Source organism: Grammomys surdaster, unplaced genomic scaffold (genome assembly GCF_004785775.1).
Source record: "Grammomys surdaster isolate TR1022 unplaced genomic scaffold, NIH_TR_1.0 181, whole genome shotgun sequence".
Taxonomy (NCBI): Eukaryota; Metazoa; Chordata; class Mammalia; order Rodentia; family Muridae; genus Grammomys; species Grammomys surdaster.
Genome location: NW_021604626.1, coordinates 3,095,190 through 3,119,436, shown reverse-complemented (window position 1 = coordinate 3,119,436; position 24,247 = coordinate 3,095,190). Strand labels below are relative to the sequence as shown.

At 48.4% G+C, this 24,247-nt stretch overlaps 1 protein-coding gene across 1 annotated transcript in view; it reads right to left on the bottom strand.

Annotated features, from left to right (window-relative positions):
• Nucleotides 1-24,247, bottom strand: part of Pcnx2 (pecanex 2) — a 142,365-nt gene that overhangs the window by 8,241 nt on the left and 109,877 nt on the right. The window contains exons 24-32 of the mRNA XM_028767767.1: nt 23,806-23,864; nt 20,475-20,690; nt 13,183-13,436; nt 11,514-11,747; nt 8,400-8,521; nt 4,943-5,087; nt 3,495-3,725; nt 2,656-2,930; nt 290-474 (exon numbers count right to left, since the gene is read on the bottom strand). Coding sequence (XP_028623600.1) covers nt 290-474; nt 2,656-2,930; nt 3,495-3,725; nt 4,943-5,087; nt 8,400-8,521; nt 11,514-11,747; nt 13,183-13,436; nt 20,475-20,690; nt 23,806-23,864 — 1,721 coding nt within the window. The remainder of the gene's footprint in view (nt 1-289; nt 475-2,655; nt 2,931-3,494; nt 3,726-4,942; nt 5,088-8,399; nt 8,522-11,513; nt 11,748-13,182; nt 13,437-20,474; nt 20,691-23,805; nt 23,865-24,247) is intronic.

The following is a 24,247-nucleotide window of genomic DNA, read 5'->3' as shown; positions in this document are numbered from 1 at the left end:
GAGCAGAGGACTGCCTACAAACAGAAAAGGACACTACCTAGGTCCCTGGCTCCAACATGCCATACCCAAGATACATACAGTGGAGCAGCACTGAGAGAGACAGAGTGAGTGGCAAGGAGTCAGACACACAAATGGCTGCCCAAGGTAATGGACACACGGGTAGATGAAAGCTGGACCCAGACAGCCAGAAAGCACCTCTTTTAACAGCTACAGCCGTTGACCCTATGTGCCGTGATTACAGCAGAGGCCCTGGAGATTAGATGTCGGCCCTGTGGCCCTGGGCACTCACCTGCCCTCTGAGCCTCTCCATGGGGTGAGGCCCACTGCTGGGTGCCTCCTTTCCTGGGTTGTTCTGTGCTGCTGTCCCGGCTCTCGCCATTAGGGGCGTTACCGCCACCCGCTGAAGGTACGGCTCCGTCTCCATCTTCAATGTTGCCACCACTCCGCTGGCCCACACTACAGTCCTTTCTCATTCTGGGGGAGAGAGGGGAGCTTCAGGGTCTCACCAACACATCTGTCATGCAGTCACGTGTAGGAGGAGCTAAGGTGGGAGGACTTAGGAGAGGAAGCGGAAAAGGAAGAGGAGGAGCTGGAGAGAGCAGAGATGTAGGAGGATGGAGAATCACACAGGTATGGAGAGCAGTCGTGAGGAACAACTTATAATTAGGTTAGTTAATTAAGATACAACTCTCTTTGTATGGACATCTTGTTATTAATCATTACCAATCATATAAAACCTTTGATTAATCTATAAGAATTAGAGTCTCATCTCTTACTGGGCCCGCATAGATGGCGGAATGGTCTGGGCACTGCCCAGCCTTGCAGAGAAGCATGGAAGATTGACAGAGCCATCTCCCACGTTGGTGTCTCGTGGGTGACAGGGCTGGTGTTTCTGGCGTGCCAGTTCTAGCTGCTGTGCGCAAGTGGCCTCTGGCCACAGAACATGGCGGCTGAGCTAGACAGAGCCGCCACAGCTTAGATAGTCGGCTTGAGCCAGAGGCCGATTTTAATAAATTACAACAGTCATGTGCCACACAGTGACACCAGTTGAGACAGTGACTTCATAAGATTGTGACACCAAGTGATGTGGCTTGTTCTTGCAGCTCTGATGTTCTGCCGACTGGATCCCCATTGGAAGTGACACCCAACTATACTGCCAATCCCCAACCCTAGCCATGAGTGAACTGAGTGGACGGGCACTCTTTCCAGGTAGACAGCACTCCTGGAGTGCAAGAGAGGAAGAGGTTCAGAGTATAATGAACAAATAAGCATGCCAGGATGAAGAAGCATCAGCCTGAACCTTCCATAGGAACCCATCAGGAGTGCAGGCACACTCAGGCAACATTTAGGATGTCCCCAGCAATCTGAGGGTCATCATTACAATGGAAAGAAGACAGCACTGAAGGACATGCCGGAAGGTTTGGCTCTCTCCAGCAGTCAGTCACTTTAAAATACCCACGAGAGCTGGGAGATGGCTCAGCCAGACAAGCGCTTGCTGTGCAGTGTGAGCCTGAGGACCAGATATGACCTCCAAAGCCCATGTCAGAAATCTGGGTGTGGTGGTGTGCACTTGTAATCTCCGTGCTGGGTAGGTGCAGATCTCTGGGGCTAACTGGAAAGCCAGTCTAGCATAATTGGCGGGTTGTGGGCCAGTGAGAGACATTGTTTTAAAAAATCAGAAAGAAGAGACTCTACAGCATTGTCCTTTCAGTGCCACATGTATGGGTGTGCCTCAACGTGCACACACACACACATATATACAGGAACACACATGCACACATTCATGCATGTACACACATGCACAACACGTGTACACACTCTTGCATACATGTATACGAACACATGTGCATGTACATGAGCACACACATGCACACATACATGCACACACACATGCATGAATACACATGCACATATATACACACTCATGCATGCATGTACACACACATGCATGTACATGTGCACACATGCATACACACATGTATACACACACATGCACACATGTATGAAAACACCTGCACCTATGCATGCATGTACATACACATGCACATGCATGCACACACATGCACACACACATGCACCCACACACTGATGAATGATACCTAAAGAATGATACTCAAGGTAGTTCTCTGACCACCACACTCACCTGCAAAGGCACACACACACATACACACACACACACACACACACACACACACACACACACACTGATGAATGATACCTAAAGAATGATACCCAAGTTGTCCTTTGGCCTCCACATTCACCTGCACAAACACACACACACACATACACTAATGAATGATACCTAAAGAATGATGATATCCAAGGTTGTCCTCTGGCCTCCACATTCACCTGCACACACACACACACACACACACACACACACACACACACGATAAAATATAAAAGTACCCACACTCTCTCAGACCAGGTAGAGGGCAGACACAACTTGGGCCTGAGGATGGGAAAGTGACTGTATGTGTATGGCACTCCCCATTGGTCCACCCCGAGTGGGTGGCCTGTCAGGAGTCACTTGGGCACAGAGGTTCACTCATATAAGACAACAGTGACCACCACCATCATGCTGCTGTGCCCCAGAGAGCTCAGCTCCACACCCTCCTCCCCAGAGCCCAGGCAGAGGCCTCTGGGAAGTCCTACCTCAGCCACCTCGTCTGGAACCACGTCCTCACACGGTTCAGTGTGATAGGTCCACCCCAGACACTCTGCAGCTGCTTGTGGGTGCCCAGGTAGGACGTGGTCAATGGAGAGACATACATGGGGTAGCCCAGTGGCTGGTCACAGGACGAGTTGATGAGGTTGCGTAGGACCTGCTTGTTGTTCTGGATGCTTCCGCGCTCGGGATTGCGGTTGCGCAGGAAGATGAGCTCCTGCTGCTGCCCTGCCCAGAGTCCTCTGACACACTCCTTGTTCACCTGTAAGCAGGGGTGGGGGTTGGGAGGAGCTCAGGGCCCCTGGCTGTCAGTCTGGGGTTTAATCCCTGGACTGAGTCTCACTAGGACAGGGACTCTGGAGGTGTAACGCTCGGTCTAAGGGCGTTGTCTCAGTTCTGAAAATGTCATCACGCTCATGGGAGGGGAACTTAGGGAAAATAACAGGGACATCAGATTTTTTCTCTTAGTTCCAATCATAGAAGGGGTATGAGGGAAAGGGCTCTTACACCCAGGAACAGGAATCACGAGAAAGTTCTGGAACTTTGAAGTAGGCATGTCCAACTTGGAGACAATGGGTCACATGTTCTATATCACAATTAACTGAAGACATAAGAGACTTAAGAAAAAAAAAACACTAAAACAAAACTTCATTGTGTATTTGGTTCTCTAAGGAGGGAGACAACTCCACAGTGAACCAAGGCTTTCAGGCTGTTTCCCCACCCCGCCTCTCTCTCACTGCTGGCCAGCACTCCTCTCACCTAGGGACCTGTTGTGTCAACTGCATCCTCCTCGCTCCCTGGCTGTAGATAGGGGCACGGGGCTCACCTTGATGACCTTGAAGCTCAGGAATCCCCTGTGGAGCATGATGACCTTGTACTCGTCTGCACCCTCATCCACCACATGCCTCAAAGTCAGCAGCTCCTCCTTGTTGGACAGCACTGCTCCTCTCCAGGCTGGGTCTCCCTCGTGGCAGATCACCACCTTCTTCTCGAAGGACTGGATGGCCTCGTAGAGAACCGCTGGGTCTTCATACTCATCGGGGCAGGTGAACTGGTCCTGGTGGGGAGAGCCCACGTGGGCTCAGTGAGGCCAGAGCTGCTGGTTCTGGGCAAGGGCAGAGGGGGACTTGCAGTGGCCTCCAGGGCCACCTGCCCTCCTCATTCCCCCCACAACCCCACGACCTTACTGAATCCTGAGCCGGCTAAGCAGGGCATTTCAACTCACTGTCCCTAGTCAGCCTAGGAAAGAACTGCATTGCTCAGGCCTCTGACATTTATGTCAAGTCCCTCCCCCTAGTGAACTGCCATCTCCCCCTATAATCTCCTATAATCAAATGGCCATGAGCTAATGTCAACTTTATTTACATCACCCCAGGACTCCCAAAGCTAAGTCTTCAATAATTTCTGAGGCTCTCCAGAAAAGAGGTACCAAGCTTTTCAAAGATTATATATTTTTTGGTATTTTTTTTTCGAGACAGGGTTTCTCTGTGTAGCCCTGGCTGTCCTGGAACTCACTCTGTAGACCAGGCTGGCCTCAAACTCAGAAATCCGCCTGCCTCTGCCTCCCAAGTGCTGGGATTAAAGGCATGTGCCACCACCGCCTGGCCAAAGACTATATTTTTATTAATTCATTTTTTTTTTTTAGACAAGATCACATTCTGTTGCCAAGGCTGGCCTAGAATAATTCATCCTTTTAATTATTGTTTGAGTATGTAATACACACCAGAAAGAGATGAAGGCTGTGTTGTTGACTTTATCCTTCCCTGTGTGTAACTACACGTAGAGACCAGAGGGCATGTCTCCCTTTGCTGCCTGTCCACATTTTGTTGTTGTTTTAAAATCAGGTCTTTCATTGATCTTAAAGGTTACTAGTTTGGCTAGACTGGCTTCTCAGTGACCCCTAAAGAGCCTCTTGTCTTGGCGTCCGCACCTAGGTTTTCTACCTGGGTTCTATGGTTCAAACTCAGATCCTTCATGGTTGCCCAGCAAGCACATTATTGACCGAGGCATCTCCCCGGCTTCATTATTTACCCTTCTCCTCACTGGACACAAACAACCTAAAGGGAGGAGTTCTCTATTTCAGTTTACGGCTTTAGAGGATTCATGCCACACTCCTTGGCTGAATCAGAGTCTAGGCCAGTGAGGAGGCAGAGCACCCCAGGGAGGAGGATGGAGGAGGAGGTTCCTCACCTTATGGAGGGCAGGGAGTAGCGTAATGGGGTAGACTCTTTCCAGTTTCAGATTAATTGTTTTTTTTCAGAAGTGGCTCTTTACCTGGTGCAGTTTCAGGGACATCCGGATGGCAGGAACAACAACTTTGTGCAGCAGGTCCATGTCAGCAAACACCCACTCATCTCGAGCCGTGACCCGGAAGTCACCCTTGAAGAGGGCGTGCAGGCCGTAGAGGAAGGAGTCCAGGCTGTAAGACACAGTCACAGTGCTGTGGGCTCACAGGTTGTAAGACACAGTCACAGTGCTGTGGGCTGACTGTGCACAGTTCATGACCCTTTCACTCCCACCGGCCTCTACATTTCCTGGTTTAGGAATTACCCTCTGGGGCTGAGGAGAAGGCTCAGTTGAGCCTTAATGTAAGGCTGTCTCCGATCACCTTAGGAACCACTGACATGATTTCTGTGTGTGAATCTGAGACATAGCTTGGAACAGGCCAAACCCCTACACCAGAAAACCAGGGCAGCAGGCTCACCCTCCCCAACCACACTGGCTCTGGCTCTGGCTCTGACACACACACACACACACACACACACACACACACACACACACACACCTCACCAGGGACTTCTCTTCTTGAGATTTCAGGGCTGTGTTAACAGTAGTAGAAATTGGATTCTACCAGAATATAGAAAGAATGAAAAATAATCAGATGTCACCAAGCACGGACTTGGGTTCTCAGAACATAACTCTCCCCATTGTCCCCTTTATTATCATGACTAGGAGAGAGACAGGGTGGTGAGGGTCAAGCTTAAAGTTTTCATATGTCTAGGTTTTCCAAACGGCCATCTGCTCACAGAGCGGAATGGAGAACAGGATATCACATAGGGGAAGTCACTCAGGGCCTGGAGCCTTTTCTGAGTGAACACGATGAAGGGGATCAGGAAAGTCATATGTCCTGTATTTGGGGGATAGGAAGGGTGGTCTTCCTCTCCTCCATCTTAGTTTCTATACTACTCGTTATCATGAGATGCAGGGGTGGGGCAAACAGGCACAACCTTGGCTGCCACTCTTCAGGCACCATCTGCCTTTGTTGTAGACACAGCTTCTTTTGGTGGCTTGGGCCTCCCCCAGTGAGCCACAGGACACCTATCTCTACCTCCAAGCTCAGAGATTCTAGCTGTGACACAGCTAGTTGTGCAGCACAGTGGAACTGCATGAAGGCTGGTGCCATAGGCTGAGGCTGCTGTAACTGAGTGACACCTGCCATCTGTTCCCCAGGAAACATCTGGGGCTGCCTCTGTGGTCCGGAAGGCAACTAATCATAAAAGTGGAGATGAGGAGCTAAAGTCATGGGCAGGGTGGATGCAGGAAGGGCTTAGAGTCCACACTGTACACTCAGTGTAGACAGAAAACCTCCTTTTAGATGTGGGACTGGAGAGATAGTACAAAGAAAGACTTGAGGATTCACCCAGGTCCCCCCAAGCAACAGCCAGAGATACAGCTGCAGGCCACTGCTCCCTCCTGCACCTTACTAAGACATCCATGCTTCACCCGAGGCCTCAACAGTCTCTATATACTTCAGTTATCAACTCTCTTGTCTGAGACAATGTCACACTGCTGTGCTTAGAGCTGTTTCATTAAAATGGCTCTCCCCATGAACCAGAGCCCAAGCTCAAATCCCCTCATCCTGGGAAATCACCCTTTGACCCTGCACATTGCAGAGTTCTAATAGGAGGTGTTTCATAACTCTCCTTTTCCCGTGGAGGGAGGGAATAAAGAAGACGAGGTATCCAGCGAGCTGGCTGGAGCATAGCAGGGCGGGGTGGGGAGCAAGGAGAGTGGAAAGCTCTAGAACATCCGAAGTGAATTTGGGTTTGGAGCTGTGTCCTTTTAAGCTTCCACCGAGAGGCCCATGCGATCGTGGGCAGCTAGAATCTCCGGGCTTGGAGGTAGAGATAGGTGTCCTGTGGCTCACTGGGCAGCTAGTCAAGCCCACAGGGAGAGGTCCAAGCCACTGAAAGAAGTTGTGTCTACAACAAAGGCAGATGGTGCCTGAAGAGTGACAGCCAAGGTTGTGCCCTGGCTTCCGCACACATCGGCACACACATGTGCACCTGAAGACACACACACTTTGACTGGACTGAGAAGAGACACACTGGATCCGGGCTGTCACTGCAGTGAGAGCGCGGCGCACAGCATAAGCAGGGTTTTCTTTCCAGGAGACTAAGCCCTACTCGCCAGCCGCCAGTGAGGTAGGTGAGACGGGCCATGTCACCATGGAGCCAGAGTGCTCGTGGAGAATCAGCAGACAGACAGTAGCTGTGTCCAGGCAGGGACAACAGGAAGGAACTAGATCTGGCTCTGACTCCTCCCCTTCTTGTTACTACCTTGTTCTCCTTCCTGTCTGACCAGTCCTACCATGTCCTTCACATCATGAAAGGATCCATTTGGGCAAGAGAGGACTTGGTGTCATTCCAAAGGGCACAGCATTCCTGAGCTCAGATCATACTGACACAAGAGCCACTACAGAGTCAATGCCCAGGCAGCTTCTAGCACCGCAGCCCCACACAGGACAAGATGTCACAGATGCTAAGCATGGGGAGGGAGTGACAGACACTCAGGACTAGCTGAGTCTTTCCCTCCTTCCCCCTTATTTTCCCCCAGTGCTGGGAATCCAACCTCGCTTCTCATATATTCTAGGTGAGTACGCAACCATGAACTCTACCTGCAGCCCCAACTTCCTCCTGTCTGTTAAACTCAAATGCTCCCTCCCGGACCAAGATTCTGACTTCAGCTGGTAACCTGCTTTTAATTCCCTAAGCCAGGAGCTTGCACACCACGACCCCAAGCCCCTCCCACCCCCAGATAAACCAAAGATGAAGCCACACAGTAACCACTGATGCCCAGTGTCTAAGGGGATGGATGTCACTAGCGAGATCATCTTAGCTGGAAAAGCGAGGACAGCAGGGCCGAATAGAGCTTGTCTGTGACAGATCTGCTCAGGGGACAGAGGGAAAAGAAGCCGTCACTGTGATGGGATGAATGTTTCACAAGCATCAACTTTGCCAGGCACTGGGCCAAAATCCATAGGCAGGTTCAGAACCAGTTTATTTGAAGACAGGGTCTCATATAGCTCAGGCTGTCCTTGAACTCACTATGTATCAGAGGATGACCTTGAACTTCTGATCTTCCTGTCTCTACCTCCAAAGTGCAGGAACTGCAAGTGTGTGTCACCATGCATGGCATAGGTGGTGCTAGGGATTGAACCCAGGGCTTCGGGCATACTTTTGCCTACCTTCTCAGCCCAACCTTTTCAACCTGAAAGGTCTGAGACCTGGAAGCCCCGAGTTCTAACTGCCCGTATTAATATTTCCAAACGGAAACAGTCTAAAGTTTACGATGACAAGAAACATTTTGCAGCCGTCCCAATCTGATGCACGGGGAAAGACTTGCAAGCAGGCCGGGTTTGGAATACTGAAATCGACGGACAGAATCCACCAGACATAAACCCCAGGCACATGCACAAGCCCAAGACATCTTAGCTATCTTCCAGGAGTACCTCATGGCCATGTTATGTGCTGCTGTTCCCAAAGCTCGCCTTCCCAGGATGCACAAGGCAAAGGAAAGTGTCACCAGAGCTGAGTCTTCGTCACTGTCGACATGCTCCAGGGTCTTGGAGAGCTGAAAGAACAGGAATGGGAAGGCAGCTATCACCCTGGCTCTCACATATGTGACAGAAGCAGACTTCCACGGGGACGCTGTGGCCAACCGGTGTCTCTGAAGTGACCCCAGAGTGGGGAGCCACCAGCGCTGTCCACAGAAGTTTCTCTTATGGTTGGGCATGGGGGCGGGGAGGGGAGATGCTGCATTAGGAAGTTTTCTCATTGATTTTGTGAAATTCCTGACAAGACATAGTTAAGGACGAAAGGGGTTTTCTGGCCCACAGAAGAGACACAGTTATCATGGCAGGGGAGACATGGGAGCAGGAGAGGGACGGTGACTGGTCATGTGTGTGCACAGTCAGGAGGCAGAAGTTGGACAGGATGTAGGTCTGGGCTATGAGGCCTTAAAGCCTGTGTGGTGGTGTGAATAAGAATGGCCCCCACAGGCTCACATATGTGAATGGTTAGCCACATGGGAATGGCAGTTTTGAGGAAGGACTGGGAGGTATGGTCTTGCGGCAGTAGCTATGACCTTATTGGAGACCATTATTTGAGGGTGACTTTGAGGTTTAAAAGCCCATGCTAGGCCTGGTTTCTCTGTCTGTCTATGGAGCAGGATGCAGAAGTCTCAGCTACCTTTCTAGCACCACGTCTGCCTGTGTACTGCCACCACACTGTAAGCAAGTCCCCAATTAAATGATTTTTTTTAAAAAATAAGAGTTGCTTTGGTCATGGTGTCTCTTCATAGCAATAGAACAGTGATTAAGACATCCTGCCCCCACTGATCCACTCAGCCTAATCAGGCTCCCTTGTTTCAAGATTCTACAACTTGGCAACTGTACCACCATCAGAGGACTAAGTTCAAGCATACGAGCCTGTGGGGAGACACCTCACATTCAAACAACAACAGGTGCTTTCCAGGAACAAGTTGGTAAAGGTTAGATCTGATGAGAAAATGCTCTGGGAATTCATATTATGACAGGGTTAGGTCACGTAATATATAAATACACACATATATATATTCTGCTTACAAGTGGGATGGTATAGGGTAAAGGAGACACATCCAAGATTCCTTTTCTTTTTCTTCAGCTACCATATCCCTAGGCTGACACTGGCTTCCCTGTCTTCAAGAAGTTAGTGCCATGGTTTGGTATCTTCTCCACACTCTATGAACGTTATCAGCTGCTGAGGTTGTGGCTTTAAGCCTCGTTCCTATGCCATTATTCATGGGCTCAGCCTTCAGCAGGCAAAGAGGATGGACATCCATCCCGTGATTCCCGCTGTCACTTCTGTCTGTGAGCAACCATTACTCTCGGCTTCATCTGAGGAGGCAAGCTCACCTTCGGGCATGCACTCAGCCCATGGCCACTGCACCATTATGGGAACAGCCCGGGCCATCTGATCGCTGATCAGAGGCCATCTGATCGCTGACAGACAGCACGTCTATGAGTCAATATGTTCAATCTTCCTGACACCAGCAAAGAACTATGTCATGGGGCAAGATCAAATTTAAAAAAAAAAAAGCCAGTTTTGAGACAATGGCTGACTATGTAGCCCAGGCTTGACTGGAACTCACTGTGTACCCTAGGATGACCTACTAGAAGGTCTTCTGTCTCAGCTCCCCACTACTAAGATTATAGACATAAGCTACCACGTCTGACTCAAAGTATAATTTTTTTTAAAAAAATTATATTTTCAGGCACTGAAGTGCTTGTTCCTCAACCATAAAGACTTGAGTTCAGATCCCAAGCCTGTCTGGAAAAACTTGGTGGCCTACTTCTGTAATCCCAGATCTCAGAATCTGGGAAAGTCGGGGCGAGGATTCCTGCAGCTTGCTGGCTACTCAGGCTTTACAAACTCGTGATTTCCAGGCTCAGAGAAACCCTGCCTCAGAAAATAAGGTGGGGAGTGACTGAGAAAGACACCCAGCATGGACCTCAGACCTCCGCATGCATACACACATGCATAGGCACCGAATATAATTAAATTATAACACAAAATTAATAATTATGTTTTGTTGGTGGTGCTGGGCATTAAATCCAGGATCTTGTACATGTCAGGCAATCCCTCTGCCACTGAGTCTTCCAAATGCAAATTTAATTAATTAATTAATTAATTAATTAATTAATGTGTATGTGCATGTGTGTGTGTGTGTGTGTGTGTGTGTGTGTGTGTGTGTATGTGTGTGTCCACCCAAAGGCATGTTCTCTACATGATTCTCTTGAGATGAGGTGTTTCACTGGTGCTGGGGTGGTGGCAAATGTGTCCCCAACATTCCACCTGTCCCTGCTTACCTCACTACTACTAGGGTTACCGATGTGGGTTACTGCCCCCCCCAACACCATGATGCAATTTTAAATGAGGAAGTTTCTAGTCTGCTACACTACAGACTTAAATTATAGTGACCCTGTGATGGTTTGTATATGCTCTGCCCAGGGGGCGGCACTGGTAGGAGGTGTGGCCCTGTTAAAGTGGGTGTGGCCTTGTTGGAGTAGGTGTGTCACTGTGGGTGTGGGATTTAAGACCCTCATCCTAGCTGCCTGGAAGTCAGTCTTCTACTAGCAGCCTTCAGATGAAGACGTAGAACTCTCAGCTCCTGCTGCACCATGCCTGCCTGGATGCTGCCTTGTTCCCGCCTTGATGATAACGGACTGAACCTCTGAACCTGTAAGCCAGCCCCAATTAAATGTTGCCCTTTTAAGAGTTGCCTTGGTCATGGTGTCTGTTCACAGCAGTAGAACCCTAACTAGGGCAGACCCTGAGCATAGTTTAAAGCAGACAGATACCTTTGAAGCTCTGTCATTGAAGACGAAACATATTTCCTAATCATGTACTAAACATTTATTTGCTTCAGTACTAAACATTTATTTGAAACATGATTTTCCCCTCACCTCTATTTATTTATTTATTTATTTTTACTGTCTACCTTGGAGTGCAGGAGGAGAGAGGACATTAGGACCCTCGCTTTCTTGGCTTGCACTTGGTCCCTCAGCCCCAGCCCCCCTCCCTACCTCCTGTCTTTTCCCTGCGCAGTACTGAATCCACTCCAGGAACACATTGCAGTAACTCGCCCGGGTGATCCCCTGGAGACACGGGACGTAGTCATCATCGATGTTGATGTTAAACATGGTGAGGTCCCGCTCGATGTGATGCCACTTGGCAAAGGGCTGCAGGGACTTCAGCAGGGATTCATTCTTGACCCACGAGACGAGTTTGGGGGAAGTGACCATGTAGTATATTATGCTCTGCAGAAAGCAAACAAGATTGTGAGATTCCGTAGCCAGTCCACAACCAGGAAGACTTTAGTTGTTTTTTGTTTTTGTTTTTTTTTTTTTTTTGATTTATTACGACTTAGTATGAAGGGGCTAGAAAGATGCCTCAGAGGCTAAGAAATGACATCACTGTCTCTATCAAAGACGGCTTTGGCTACGAGGGGTCTGGGGCCTCTAATGGGTTGGTCCCTTTTGGCTCTTGGGACACGGTACAGGGCACGAGGTCTGTGCAATCACAGATCATCACTAGGGAAACCAGGAATGTTAAACACTCAGGGTTGTCTCTTCAAAAGAAGAGATGTATAACCTGTTTTCTGCCCAGACGGCTGGGAACGGATGCAGTTGATAGCCTGGTGACCTCTGTGATATCTGCAGGGCCAGGCTACCCAGGTCGTCCCAGACTCTTATCTCAGATTCTTTCTTCCAAGACCTTATCTTGAGCATTGTTTTTCAGTCAACAGAACCCTTCTTTACAGAAGAGGTCATATGTACTTGAAAAGAGATTCAATATGTAATCACGTCTCAAACTTTGTTGTATACAAAGGACTGAGTTCAATATCATCAGAAAACTGTCCCCCCCCCTCCCCCAAATTGTGCTGTGCTTGATCATGGCCATATAAACTACCCTGGGCCAGCCTCTGGAAGTTTGAACCAACACCAGCTACTGAGCTGTGGTGAACCTGATTGTCTTCTTGCCTTACATACAACAACGCTTTTGGCCCTGGGGAGTGCAGAGACCCCTCCACAGGACAGCATAGAATTGTGGACCCCACAACAGGCCTGTCACCATCTACAACCTTTCCCAGGATGGGTCCATCACAAAGACTTTAAACCACTGTACTTCCTAATCTTTGGATTGAGTATTTGTTGACAGGGTTTCTTGTAGCCCAGCCTGGAACTCTCAGTGAAGCCAAAGACGACCTTGACCTTCTGATCCTCCTTCCTCCACCTCCTGAGTGTTGACCCTACAGATGTGTACCACAACATCTGGTTTTATGCAGTGCTGGTGTTTGAACCCAGGATTCTGTGCATGCTAGGCAAGCACTCTGCCAACTGAGCTAAATCTCCAACTCAAAATGCTGGTTCTAAGCTGGACCATTTGCCCAGCATCTAATGAGGCTGTGTAATTCCAACACAGGGCCTGCTGGTGCTTCCTGGATCTTTAATTTGCCCATCATGACAGTCACACCCCTGCTGTGGTTGAAATGGAGAGATAGTCAAGGTTGTCCAGGGTCAGGCTAACACAAAGCCCTGCTGGGATTTTCAATAAAGGCAAGGTCCCTAAGCCTGGCTGCATCTCTCATTGGGAAGCTGGGGAGGAACCTCCATGTGCCAGTTTGTGTGGAGCTGTTCAGGAGCCCTGTCTCTCTCTCATCCTCCATCCATAGCTCTGGGAAACACATCACACCTTGACGTAGTAGCGGATGAGCACCCTGCGGAGGTCAAACACCTGCAGCATGGTGGCTGCGTTGTTGTCGATGATGCTATAGCCCTCGAGGATGTACTGCGTGCGCGTGATCTCCCAGGTGAGCCAGCGTAGGTGGAAGGCAGCATTGCAGGACAGCAGGTGTGGCAGGTGGCCGGGTTTGCAGCAGCAGCAGCCTCTGTCATCCTCATCACCCTCCATGATCGCCTCCACTTCCCTCTGCTGGCAATAGGTTCCTGGCCAAGGACACAATAGACTTTATATCACAGAGAGATCAGAAGAGGGCATCCGATGGTCTGGAACTGGAGTTACAGACGGTTATGAACTGCCGTGTGTGTTAGGAATTGAACCCAGGTCCTCTGGAAGAGCAGCCAGTGAGTGCTCTTAGCCACTGAGCCATCTGTCTAGACCCATGAGGTATCGCTTTAAGGTGCTAGAATCAGGTGTTTGTTCTTAGTTTAAAGCAGGCCTACCATAGAGCCATGATTCTTATAACCATCAACTCTTCTGATGTGTGCCTATGTGCAAGCATGTGCATACATTCTCTGTGTGTGTCTGTCTGTCTGTCTGTTTATCTGTCTATGTGTGTGTTTGTGTGTGTGTGTGTGTGTGTGTGAGAGAGAGAGAGAGAGAGAGAGAGAGGGAGAGAGAGAGAGAGAGAGAGAGAGAGAGAGAGAGAGAGAGAGAGAAAGAGAGGAGAGTATCTGTGTCTCTGCAGGTAGGTAGGTAGGTAAGTAGGTAGGTAGGCAAGACATTAACTTTGTTTTGTGATACAGGCCTGAAGCTCACCAAGTGAGCTATGCTGGCTCTGCCTCAGGTGTGTGCACTGCACTGGGTTTTTTATCCGTTCACAATCATTCTGACTTTCCTCTATTCTCCATGTTTTTGTTTTGGTATACATACAGTTTTGGTCATACATTTTGCACCTGTGTCTTTGGTGTGACAACCTGAGGTTAGAGACCTTGGCTGGTGTCACGGAGTACACAGACCCATGGTGGGGTGTCAGTATAGAAGAGAAGTGCAGCTTCAGCCCAGACCCTACACAAAAAAAACACTAGAAAAATTGACACTAATCTAAATGATCCAATTTGGGCTTTCTAAACCTTTTTCAGTAAAAAGGCAATGAGGGTCTGAGGCTATAGCTCAGTGGGCAGAGTGCTCACCCAGCACGCAAGGGCCTGGGCTTCAGCCCTGGTACTGGATAACATAAAAACAGATGTGTTGGAACATGCTTGCAATCCGGCAGTTGGAAGATGAAGGCAGTTGAATAGTTGAAGAGTGAAGGCACCAAGAGTTCAAGGCCTTCCTCAGCTACATGGTGGATTTGGAGCCAGTCTGAGCTGCATCAGACCCCAGTTCAAACCAAACAAAACAAAAACAACAAAAAATACCCATAAAGTAGATAAAAAGATATGGGCTAGTATTGATTTGAATGTGGTTATAAAGAGTGTTAATTTTACCTGATAAAGTCTAGATGGCTTCTTGGTACTCAGTGGGTAAAGGCTTTGACTACTAATCCTAACAACCTTGTTTGATACCAGGACCCGTATGGCTGTGCTCAGTGATCTTAGTGATGTCGGCAGTGTCTGGATGTGATCTCTGGTCTCTCTCAGCACAGCCAAAGCCAGGGCCCCCGCTGCCTCGCTAGCTCCTACCCCTAGGCTCCATACTGTCTTGCTTTCATGAACAGTTTCTCCTGCACTTCCTAGGCTGACTCTTGAGCAACCCTGGATCAGCCATCTCTAAGCAATGACCTTGAGAGACTTGAGGAACGCTGACCCAGTGTGCAGGGGGGCTGAAAACACAAAAGTACGTTAAGTATGTCAGAGTGATTTATAATGTTTGCTTTCTGAGCACAACAGAAAGTTTTTTTTAATAACTTTTTTTTTTGTATTCTGTAGAGTCTGCAGAAATTTGCTTAGCATTTAGAATCGGCCCTAAGAACAAGATTTTCCTGGTGTGGTGCTGGACAAACTAGATTTTAAACATGATGTGGTGCCTTTAAATGACCACCACTGGTTTTTTTTTTTTTCCAGGATGAAATTTTGTTTCTGGACGACATCCGTTTAAGTGGCTGTTATCAACTTAGAAAGGTGATGTTTGGGTGTCTCATGGGATGCACAGGCCCACCTAGTCATGTAGGTGAGAGAGATGAGAGCCCCTTGTTCTAAATATACACCACAGCTCCTCAAAGCCACAGATCCCTTAGGATAGAAAAGTCTGTGTGGGGCAGTGGTCCGTGCCACCAAACAGAAAACTTGGTCAGGTCGAGCAGATTCAGGAACACCAGCAATTCTCATAATTGAGAACTGTAGGCATTTAAATCTATTCCCGACCAGATTCCTGCCCTGGAACACATGACCACAAAGCAATGCTGAAATGCATGAAATCTTTAATCATTGCTGGGAGTAAGACCTCCCTACTTTTGCTCCACTTATAGGTGGGAAGAACAGCAGAACCAGCTGGACTCTGAGGAGGAGGCCTTCCTAGTTCACGAGTCATTCAAAACTGTCCCCTCCTCACAGGGCTTTCCCTAGTGCAGGACGCTAAGGTGTTGGAGACTCTGCTAGTGCCATGAAACATACTCTGTCTACCTAGACCTGCCATACACACTGACAAGCCTTGGGCTTCTCTACTTAGAAAGGAAGGAAAGTGTGTGTGCGAGCATCCACTGGAGACAGCATTCTGTTTTATGGATAAAGCCTGGAACCCAGCGAGTTAGCAGATCCCTCAAGCTATCTAGACATAAAACATAAAGCCATGGCCGACTGCTGCCAAGACTTAGAGAATTCTAGAGAGTTTTAATATTAGTGGGAGGGCTGTATGTGGATGTCCAGTTAAGATAAAGCTTTGAGTTGGTTCTGCTTTGGATGAGATCAGGCTACAGGGTTATTTTCACACGTCCCCACGGCCCAGTGATTATGAGGTCAGCCAACCCCGTGAGAAGGCTGATAACATCTCCCACAGACAGGAGCGTAAATCTTGCTTTTGGTTGTTTTCTAGCTCCAATGGGAATGGGTGGCTACACCCCTACTGTACCTTCGGTGTCCCTTCTGTGAGGCTCACCAGGACACTGAGCTGATAGAATGGCCTGCAGGGTGTGACCACAATAAAATTTGAAGGATTCTGAGAAAACGAGACTTAAAATTTTAACAACAAATAGACTTTAAAAATGTTTAGGCATTTCTTACTTCAGTCTTTATTTAACCTCCCTCCTCCCCTCCCTCCTCTTTCTCTATCCTCTCCATTCTCCCCTCCTTCCTTCTTCTCTTCTATCCTCCCTTCCCTCCTCTTCCTCTCTCTACTCCCTTCCCTCCCTCCTTCTCTCTTCTCCCTCCTTCCCTTCTTCCCTCCTCTCCACTCCCTTTCCTCCTCTTCTGTCTTCCTTTTCCTCCCTCCTCCCCTCCCTCCTCTTCTGTCTTCCTTCCCCTCCCTCTTCTTCTCTCCCTCCTCCCCTCCTTCCTTCTTTCCTTCTCTCCTCTCCCTTCTATTTCCTCTCTTCTTCCTTTTTCCTTTCCTTCCTCTCCTCCCCTTCCACCATCCCTTTCCCACCTCTCTTTCTCTCCTCCCTTTTCCATTTTTATTTCCTTCCCTCCCTCACTTTATCTCTTCTTCTGCCACCCTCCCTCTATATTGATAGTAACAACCCTAGATGTGTTTATCAAAACTTCCCTCCCTCTCAGTAGCAGCCTAGAGCACTCCGCCTCCAGTGGCCACTTCGTCTCCTCTAGTACTTCAACCCTAGTGGCTACTGCCCCTTTCTGGGCTCACAGCTCCTCGGTGCTGTCCTGGGATCCTGCTTTCTCTTCCTCCATTTGTTTGCTTTGCTCCTTTCTTAGCCTGGCCAAGCACTGAAATCACTGTCACACCCTTGAACATGCAAGGACTTGGAGCTTCCGGTCCTCGGCGTGCTTTTCCCTTGGTTATCCCCAATCTTGCCTTCCATGTTCACATCTGCTGGGGAACCGGAGGGATAAGACCCCAATTAACTAGTGTCTGTGAACCAAGTCAATACTGCGGTAGTGAAGCAAGTACCCCACAGGCAGCGTCCGGACGGAGAGTCACATGGTTGCCCACTGCACTCTGAGCTGGCTGTGAACTCAGGTCGCTTCTTCATCTCCCTTGGGAGGGAGGATGATGCATCTCCTGGGGTTAGCTGTCACTTTCAAGGTGCTCTCTTGAACCCCAAGTGCACAGCCATCTTGTAAAGACAAATCCAATGCCCTGGCTCTTTGCTCCGCCCCCTCACCTTCAGAACTTTCTGAAGTGTGTCTATTGGCTCTTTAGCCTTCAGAATTGTCTGAAGTCTGTCTATTGGTTCTTCAATGGCCTGTTTGCTCCGCCCCCTCACCTTTAGAACTGTCTGAAGCCTGTCTATTGGCTCTTCAGCCTTCAGAACTGTCTGAGGCCTGTCTATTGGTTCTTTAGCTTCATTAGGCAGCATCTAGCCAATAGCTTTGCAGGGCCACTGCCCTGTTGGCTCTCTCACGTGCACTGTCTATTTCCATGGCTTGCGGTTTCACATCACCTCTAATAGGGACCATAAGACATGGAGTGAAATGGCCCGTTCCATGCAAAGACCTGGCCTGGAATGATCTTCCCTGTTCCCCTACACATTCTGTCAGACACCACACTGACCCTTGAAGGCAGCGCACAAAGTACACATGGGCTGTGACTGTCGGTGGTATTAAATGGAGCCATTCTGTGTCCTGCCAACGCTACTCTGGTCAACCTCCACATCTGCAAAGTGAAAGTGCTTTGTGCCGTGGATGTAGGGCTCAGCCATATTGCTAGAGCTGCCGGCCTTCCTCCAACTGATATACCCACCATGGAAATCTCAGTGATCATCTCCCACGATAAGAAATGAGAAGCCAGATACCCTTTGACCCAGATCACTTGTATGTGACCGTGACTTTGGTGATCTGGTGCACTTGACCCAGACTCTGACTAAGCTGATAGCACAGCAAGACAGAAAGTCCCTTGACAGTTCCCAACAGGGGAACACTCAGGAGGAGAGAAGGTGGTAGAGGTTATTTATCTTCTCTCTGGGGACAGCAGCATCCAGTGTTTCAGCAAAGTGGGGGCAGCCCTGGGTCTTTGCAGCTGCCATGTGACTTTAAAATTTATTTAAGTGTGCACGTGTGTGAGTGTATGTGTATGCGTGTTTGTATGTGTGTGTGTATGTGCCGTGTGTACACATGTCCTGTGTATGTAAATGCTCACAGAAGAGAGAACAGGGCAGCAGACCTGGAGCTGAGAACTGAAATCAAGTTTTTGGGAACAGTGCCAAGTGCACTAACCACTGAGCACTCTCCAGCTCCCTGCTGTGTGACTTCAGATGTTGAACTCGCCCAAAACCACAGGACACCTGCTCCATGCTGCTCAGAAATCTTTATTCCTGGATGCATTTTCCCATAAAGCCTTCTTCTCTTGTGTTAACCTGGGTTGATTTCTGTAGCTTGACACTAGGACCTCCTGTTAACATGATACTTCTCTTCAGGGGGCTGATGTTTAGGAGGGGGGAGACAGAAACACTTTCTCATGACCCCAGGTTGCTGGCTTCCTTCTCTAGTAGATTTCTTTCTTCCTAAGAAACTACAGCCCAGTGGTGCAGCACTTGCCTGGCGTCCATGCAGTTCTGAGTTTGATCCCTGGTATGAGAGGGAGGGAGGCAGAGAAGGAAGGAAGGAAGGAGAGGAAGAGAGAGAGACTTGAGGAAGGAGGAAGGGGAGGGGGAGGAGGAGGAGTAATCAGCTGTGAATGTGCAAACAGCTGCCATTCCTTCTACTAGCTTCCTCAGTAGATTTTTCAGAGAGAGAGAGAAAGAGAGAGAGAGACAGAGAAAGACAGAGAGACTCCATCAATGTGTGCTTTCTTTGACTGCCCCAGGCAGTGTCAAAGTAGATTAAATTTAACCAAAATAAAACCTAATCTTTCAGAAAACTGGGAATTCAGAAGCAAAGTAGAATGAGGGAGAAGAAATCCAGAACATCCTCAAGGAGGAAGCTGGCCCTCCGTGGGAATACTGGATATGTGCGGCAATGAGAAACAAATCCAACAGCAGTCCTTAAGGGTCAACTGGGTTCTTCCTCAGAACTTCAATTTTGTTAAGCTATGGGGTTTTGAGTCTCTGTGTTTAAAACTACAATCTAACTAGGTCAAAGAAAATCTACCGTAGGGGAAGGTGTGGGATCCAGGCAAGTCAGCTGCCATTTTCCCCTGAAGACAGTGCTACTGCACTGATCTTACAGACAAGTGGGACTCCCACTGTGGCTGACTGGAAAAAGAGAAAGCAATAAACCAAAGAAAACTCCCAAGAGATTACTTATATAGGCCCAACGTTGGTCATGTAGGAACCTCCTTATTTTCCCCCTTTCCTCCTTTTTTTTTCTGTGTAGCCCTGTTCTGAAACTCACTCTGTAGACCAGGCAGACCTCAAACCTAGAGATCTGTCTGCTTCTGCTTCTTGAATATTGGGATTAAAGGCATGTGCCACCACCGCCCAGCAGGAACCCCCTTCTAAATTTTACCTTGTGAGGTTCCAAGAATCTAGCATGTTGTGGTGACACTGTCCCTCAGTAAACCATGCCTCTCTGCCACCATAACACAGGGACACGTGATGTGGTTATTTTTCCTTCCACTTGACTCTGAACTGCCATTGGAATGACTCTCTTCATTAATTACTTTTCTCATTGCTGTGGTAAAATAACTTGGCTAACTTAACTTAAGAGAGGAGAGGCTTACTGGGGCTCTTGGTTTGAGAGGATACAGTCCACCAGGGTGGAGAAGGCATATCAGTGGGGATGGCTCTGGACCACAGTGGTGAGGATGCTCCCCTCTGGGTGGATGAGAGAGCAGAGGGTAGATCAGAAGGTGTCATTGTTTCTCTATCTGGTGGGATGTGCTTCTGTCAGAAAGCCTGGTCAAGAGTAGAGTCAGGCTTAATTGCCACTTAGCAGAACAGTCCCCAGGTCTTTTGCTCATGGCTTCTCTTAAGAGATTTACTTTATTTTTATTTGTGTGTATGTATGTATGCACACGAGAGTTCTGGGGCCCACGAATGCCAAGCAACAGCAGATCTTCTGTAACTTGAATCAAGTGGTTGTGAGCCTCACAATCTGTGTACTTGAAATAGAACTCTGGTCCTCTGCAAGAATAGTACATGCTTTTAGCGACTGAGCCATCTCCCCACCCCTGAAGGAGGCTTCTAAGCAGTGCTCTCTGCATGACGTTTAACCCAACCCGCTAAGTCAAAGACACAAAGAAACCCCTACCTCGGAACTCCAGTCCCCGAAGCTGAAAAGTGACAAGACCGTTTCCGATTTCAATCAGATGGACGAAGGCGTTGAGGTCGTCTGACGCCAAAATGAAGCAGTCACCGGAACTGTAGTTGCCCCAGCGGCCGAGCACCAGATCTCCACAGAGAGACTCCTGCAGGGTTCGAGTCAGGTGCTCGTAGAAGATGGAGTTAAGGTTGTTGTCATCACTCCCTGAGGGTGAGTGGGATGAGAAGTACACCATCGTATGCTCATCTTATGCTCAGACCCTGAAACGGTGCGCTGACCTTTGAGTGAGGTCAGAGTCTTTACGGATGCAGAAGCACCAGTTTTCCACCCGTTTTGGTGGGTTATGCTGAGACCTCCTATGCCTTCCCTCTAGACCCTGGTGTAACCTTTAGATAGACACATTACTGTCTAAATGCAAATGACTTACACAATCCTGTGTTTCGCTCAACACTCTGACCTTGGAGGCTGACAGTGCCTGCTGTGCAAGATTGAGGACCCATGTTTGTCCTACAGGATGTATGTTTTTAAAAAGACAAGTGTAGTAACAAGCACTTGTAATCCCAGCACCAAGAAAACAGAGGAAGGTGATCTCAGGGCTCTCTGGCCAGATATCCTAGCTCATTGAGCTAGTTCCAGGCAGGTGAAAGACCCTGACTCAAAAAACAAGTCAGATGGCTCCTGAGGAATACCACTTGGCAATACACACACACACACACACACACACACACACACACACAATGCATGTGCCAGGCACACGTGCACACACATATGTGCACATACATAACACAAAGCACACACGTGAATGCACGTATACACACGTACATATACACACATGTAGACACATATGCACACACATGTGCATACATGTACTCACAAACACACACACACACTTTTAAGCTCTAAGCCTATACCTTACCTTTTCACTTATCATGTACATCTCAAATGCTTCCTGGCTTCCTTGTATACAGAAGAACATTGGGGGGCTGTCTCACTGTGTAGTTATGAGTAAAACCATCACAAAGCAAAACCAACTTTACATTTTTCTTCAGTAAAACCTGGATCTGGGCCCGCCATACCCACAGTGGCTGTCCATTTGCATCTCCCCGGCAGGAACTAAGTGAGTTGCTTCTACATGGCAGTCAGGGTTAGATTCTGTTAATGGCTGCTCATTGGTTAACATTCAACACTCAGTTGGATGGGTGTTGAGAGCCAGGGAAATGAGAGGATGCTGGAAGGAGACAGGACCAGGATGCTTCACCTCCTGGTGGAAGGCCAGGGCTGTGTGTGGAGGGGTAAACTGAGGTATGTTCTGCATTTTCATGGTTTCCTTCCAGGCTGACTGCAGCTCTCCCCCTCTGGCTGCCTCAAAGTGAAGGCTACAAGCTTTTCAAGGGAACACTGGAAAAGCTGGGGATTCCTTTTCGTATGTGGTTAGTTAGGTAGGTCAAAGAAGAACTGGAAAGGCCAAAGAGAAACTCCAAGACTTTGACTACAAGAGTAGGAAAACCCTGAAAAGCCAGGCAGGTATGGAGTCTCCCTGAAGAAAGACCTAGGAGTAAAACTCAAGACTTCTTGTGCATCATTTACCAGAGAGGAGACAGGTTCTATGAGGTCATCCACTAAGGCCGCAGTCTCACTCTGTACCCGGGGGAAACAGAGGCTGGCCTGAGCATGGAGAAGATGTCCCTGAGCATAATATGGGAAGGAGGACCAGGCTGGTGCTAAGAGACCCATGGGGGCAGCTATCAGATACTGAGTCCCTGACCTAGCTCTGGAGCTAGTTGGAAACTGAAGTGATAAGCTGAGACGTCGATAAGCTGTTTATGATTGACGGATGGAATTGATAAGGTGTCTCCATGTACCAGCCTGCCGGCCTGTTCTACATTTACTGTCTGTGATGAATCGGCAGGCAGGGAAGACGCTGATTAGAGGCAACCTTCAGTTCCCTGAACTTTTAAAAGAGAGCCCTGAATGAGAATTAGGCCTTCTTACACTGATCTATACTCAAACACAGTACGTAAAAGTAGAAATTGGACTCAGGGCATATTCTTAGTACACACTGCTCATGCATCTGTATAGTTAAGGTTAGCTGGATGCAGGATGTGTTTCTGAGGCTTGGCCATGTCCCTAATGTAATGAACCTGCAGTGTCACTGAATCCCACGGCTGAATGCCAGCAACTGTCCTGCTTCCTCTCCTTCCCCTACATCCTGAGAGAAAGTCTCACAAATAATAAGCCTGGCTCTCTCCAGTGCTTCCAGACTTTAAACTCTGATTTTATGCTAAGTGTGCTTATGCAGTCCCAGTATAGATAGCCCTGATAAAGACAGTTTCACTCTCGTGTTGGATTTACACACGGGAGAACGGGATGCATTTGGTAGTCGCTTTTCAGATTTTGTGTTTGATCTTTACAGGAGCTGGTGCCCTGAGGTCTGGTGCTTGGGTGATACTGGGTAGCTCCAGCTTCATGTCAGCCCCGTGATCACGGACCCCAGGAGGGAACAAGTGACATTCTGGGGTGGATTGTGCTACAAAACAGGGTTGGGAGGCAAGTTAGAGGCACTGGATTCATCTTCAGTTTAGGGCATTGTCAAATTACATGGAGCAACCAGAGCATCTTCATGGATAACCGGCATGGACCCAGGACACTGTTCTTTCTAGAGACAAGGATGAGGCCTCCGCACATGTCCGCCTTAAATAAAATTACATTTTAGAATGACATTCTGGTAGGAGGAAGGAAGAGACAAAAATGGCTAAAAGTAGAAAGAAGACAAAGGATTACTATCAAGTGTCTCCACAGCTTCGTGTTGGCCAGAATTTCTGATGAGTTCTTTATGCTCAGTCCTACAGTGGTTTGTTACTATAAAGGCCAATACAGGGCCATGTTTTTGTTTGTTTGTTTTTATAGACTAGGCCCCACTATGCCACCTAGGCTAGTCTGGAGCTTCTGGCCCTCATGCACCTGTTTCCTGAATGCTGGGGTTTACGGGCATGTGTAATCATTCCCAGCTCAAAGGATATTTCCCATAGAGATCAGCTCTAAGCTTTAAAGTCTGCTTGAAGTCTGCCCTATACAAACAGTTCAAAGTGTGTTCATGGGGTAAGGGGAAACAGTCACTAACCAAGTCAGCTTATTTCTAAAGCAACCCTCTGGGGAATTGATGGGGCTACTTGCCCAGCTCTGCCCTGTGGTCACTGTATTTACTGAGATATGCATTGACTCTCCCATGGCCACACAGACCGTACTTAATACCTTCTTTGGTATCTATCTGTCTAACAAAAGAAACACAAAGTTTAAAGAGAGTATGAAAATTGCTTACCTGGGTCTCTTTCCATCTGCACGGCCAGCCTTGTGTTGGAGTTATCCACACGCCTTGTACTGCAAGGGGCCACAGAGAGGTGAAAGGTCATGGTTAGATCTCTGTCCTTAGGAAGGTGGTGTACAGAAGAAATGTGAGATGGGTGTGCAGGTTGTTTACAGGGGAGGAGGGCCACCCCCGCCTGCCAGCGTTGCAGAGAGAGAGGAGTTGGTTATATTCACCCAGCACTGGGGAGTGGGGAGAAAGGCTCTTCTCTCACATTTTGAGCTTAAAGTTAAAGCAAGTGTTTGGATTTCCAGAGAAATGCTGTTTACTTTCAGAATTAAAAAAAAAAAGAATATTGTTATCAACTCTGTGAATGTGTGTGTGAGTGTATATGTGTGTGTCTGTGTGATTGTATGTGTGAATGTGTGTGTGTGAGAGAGTGAGTGTGTATGAGTGT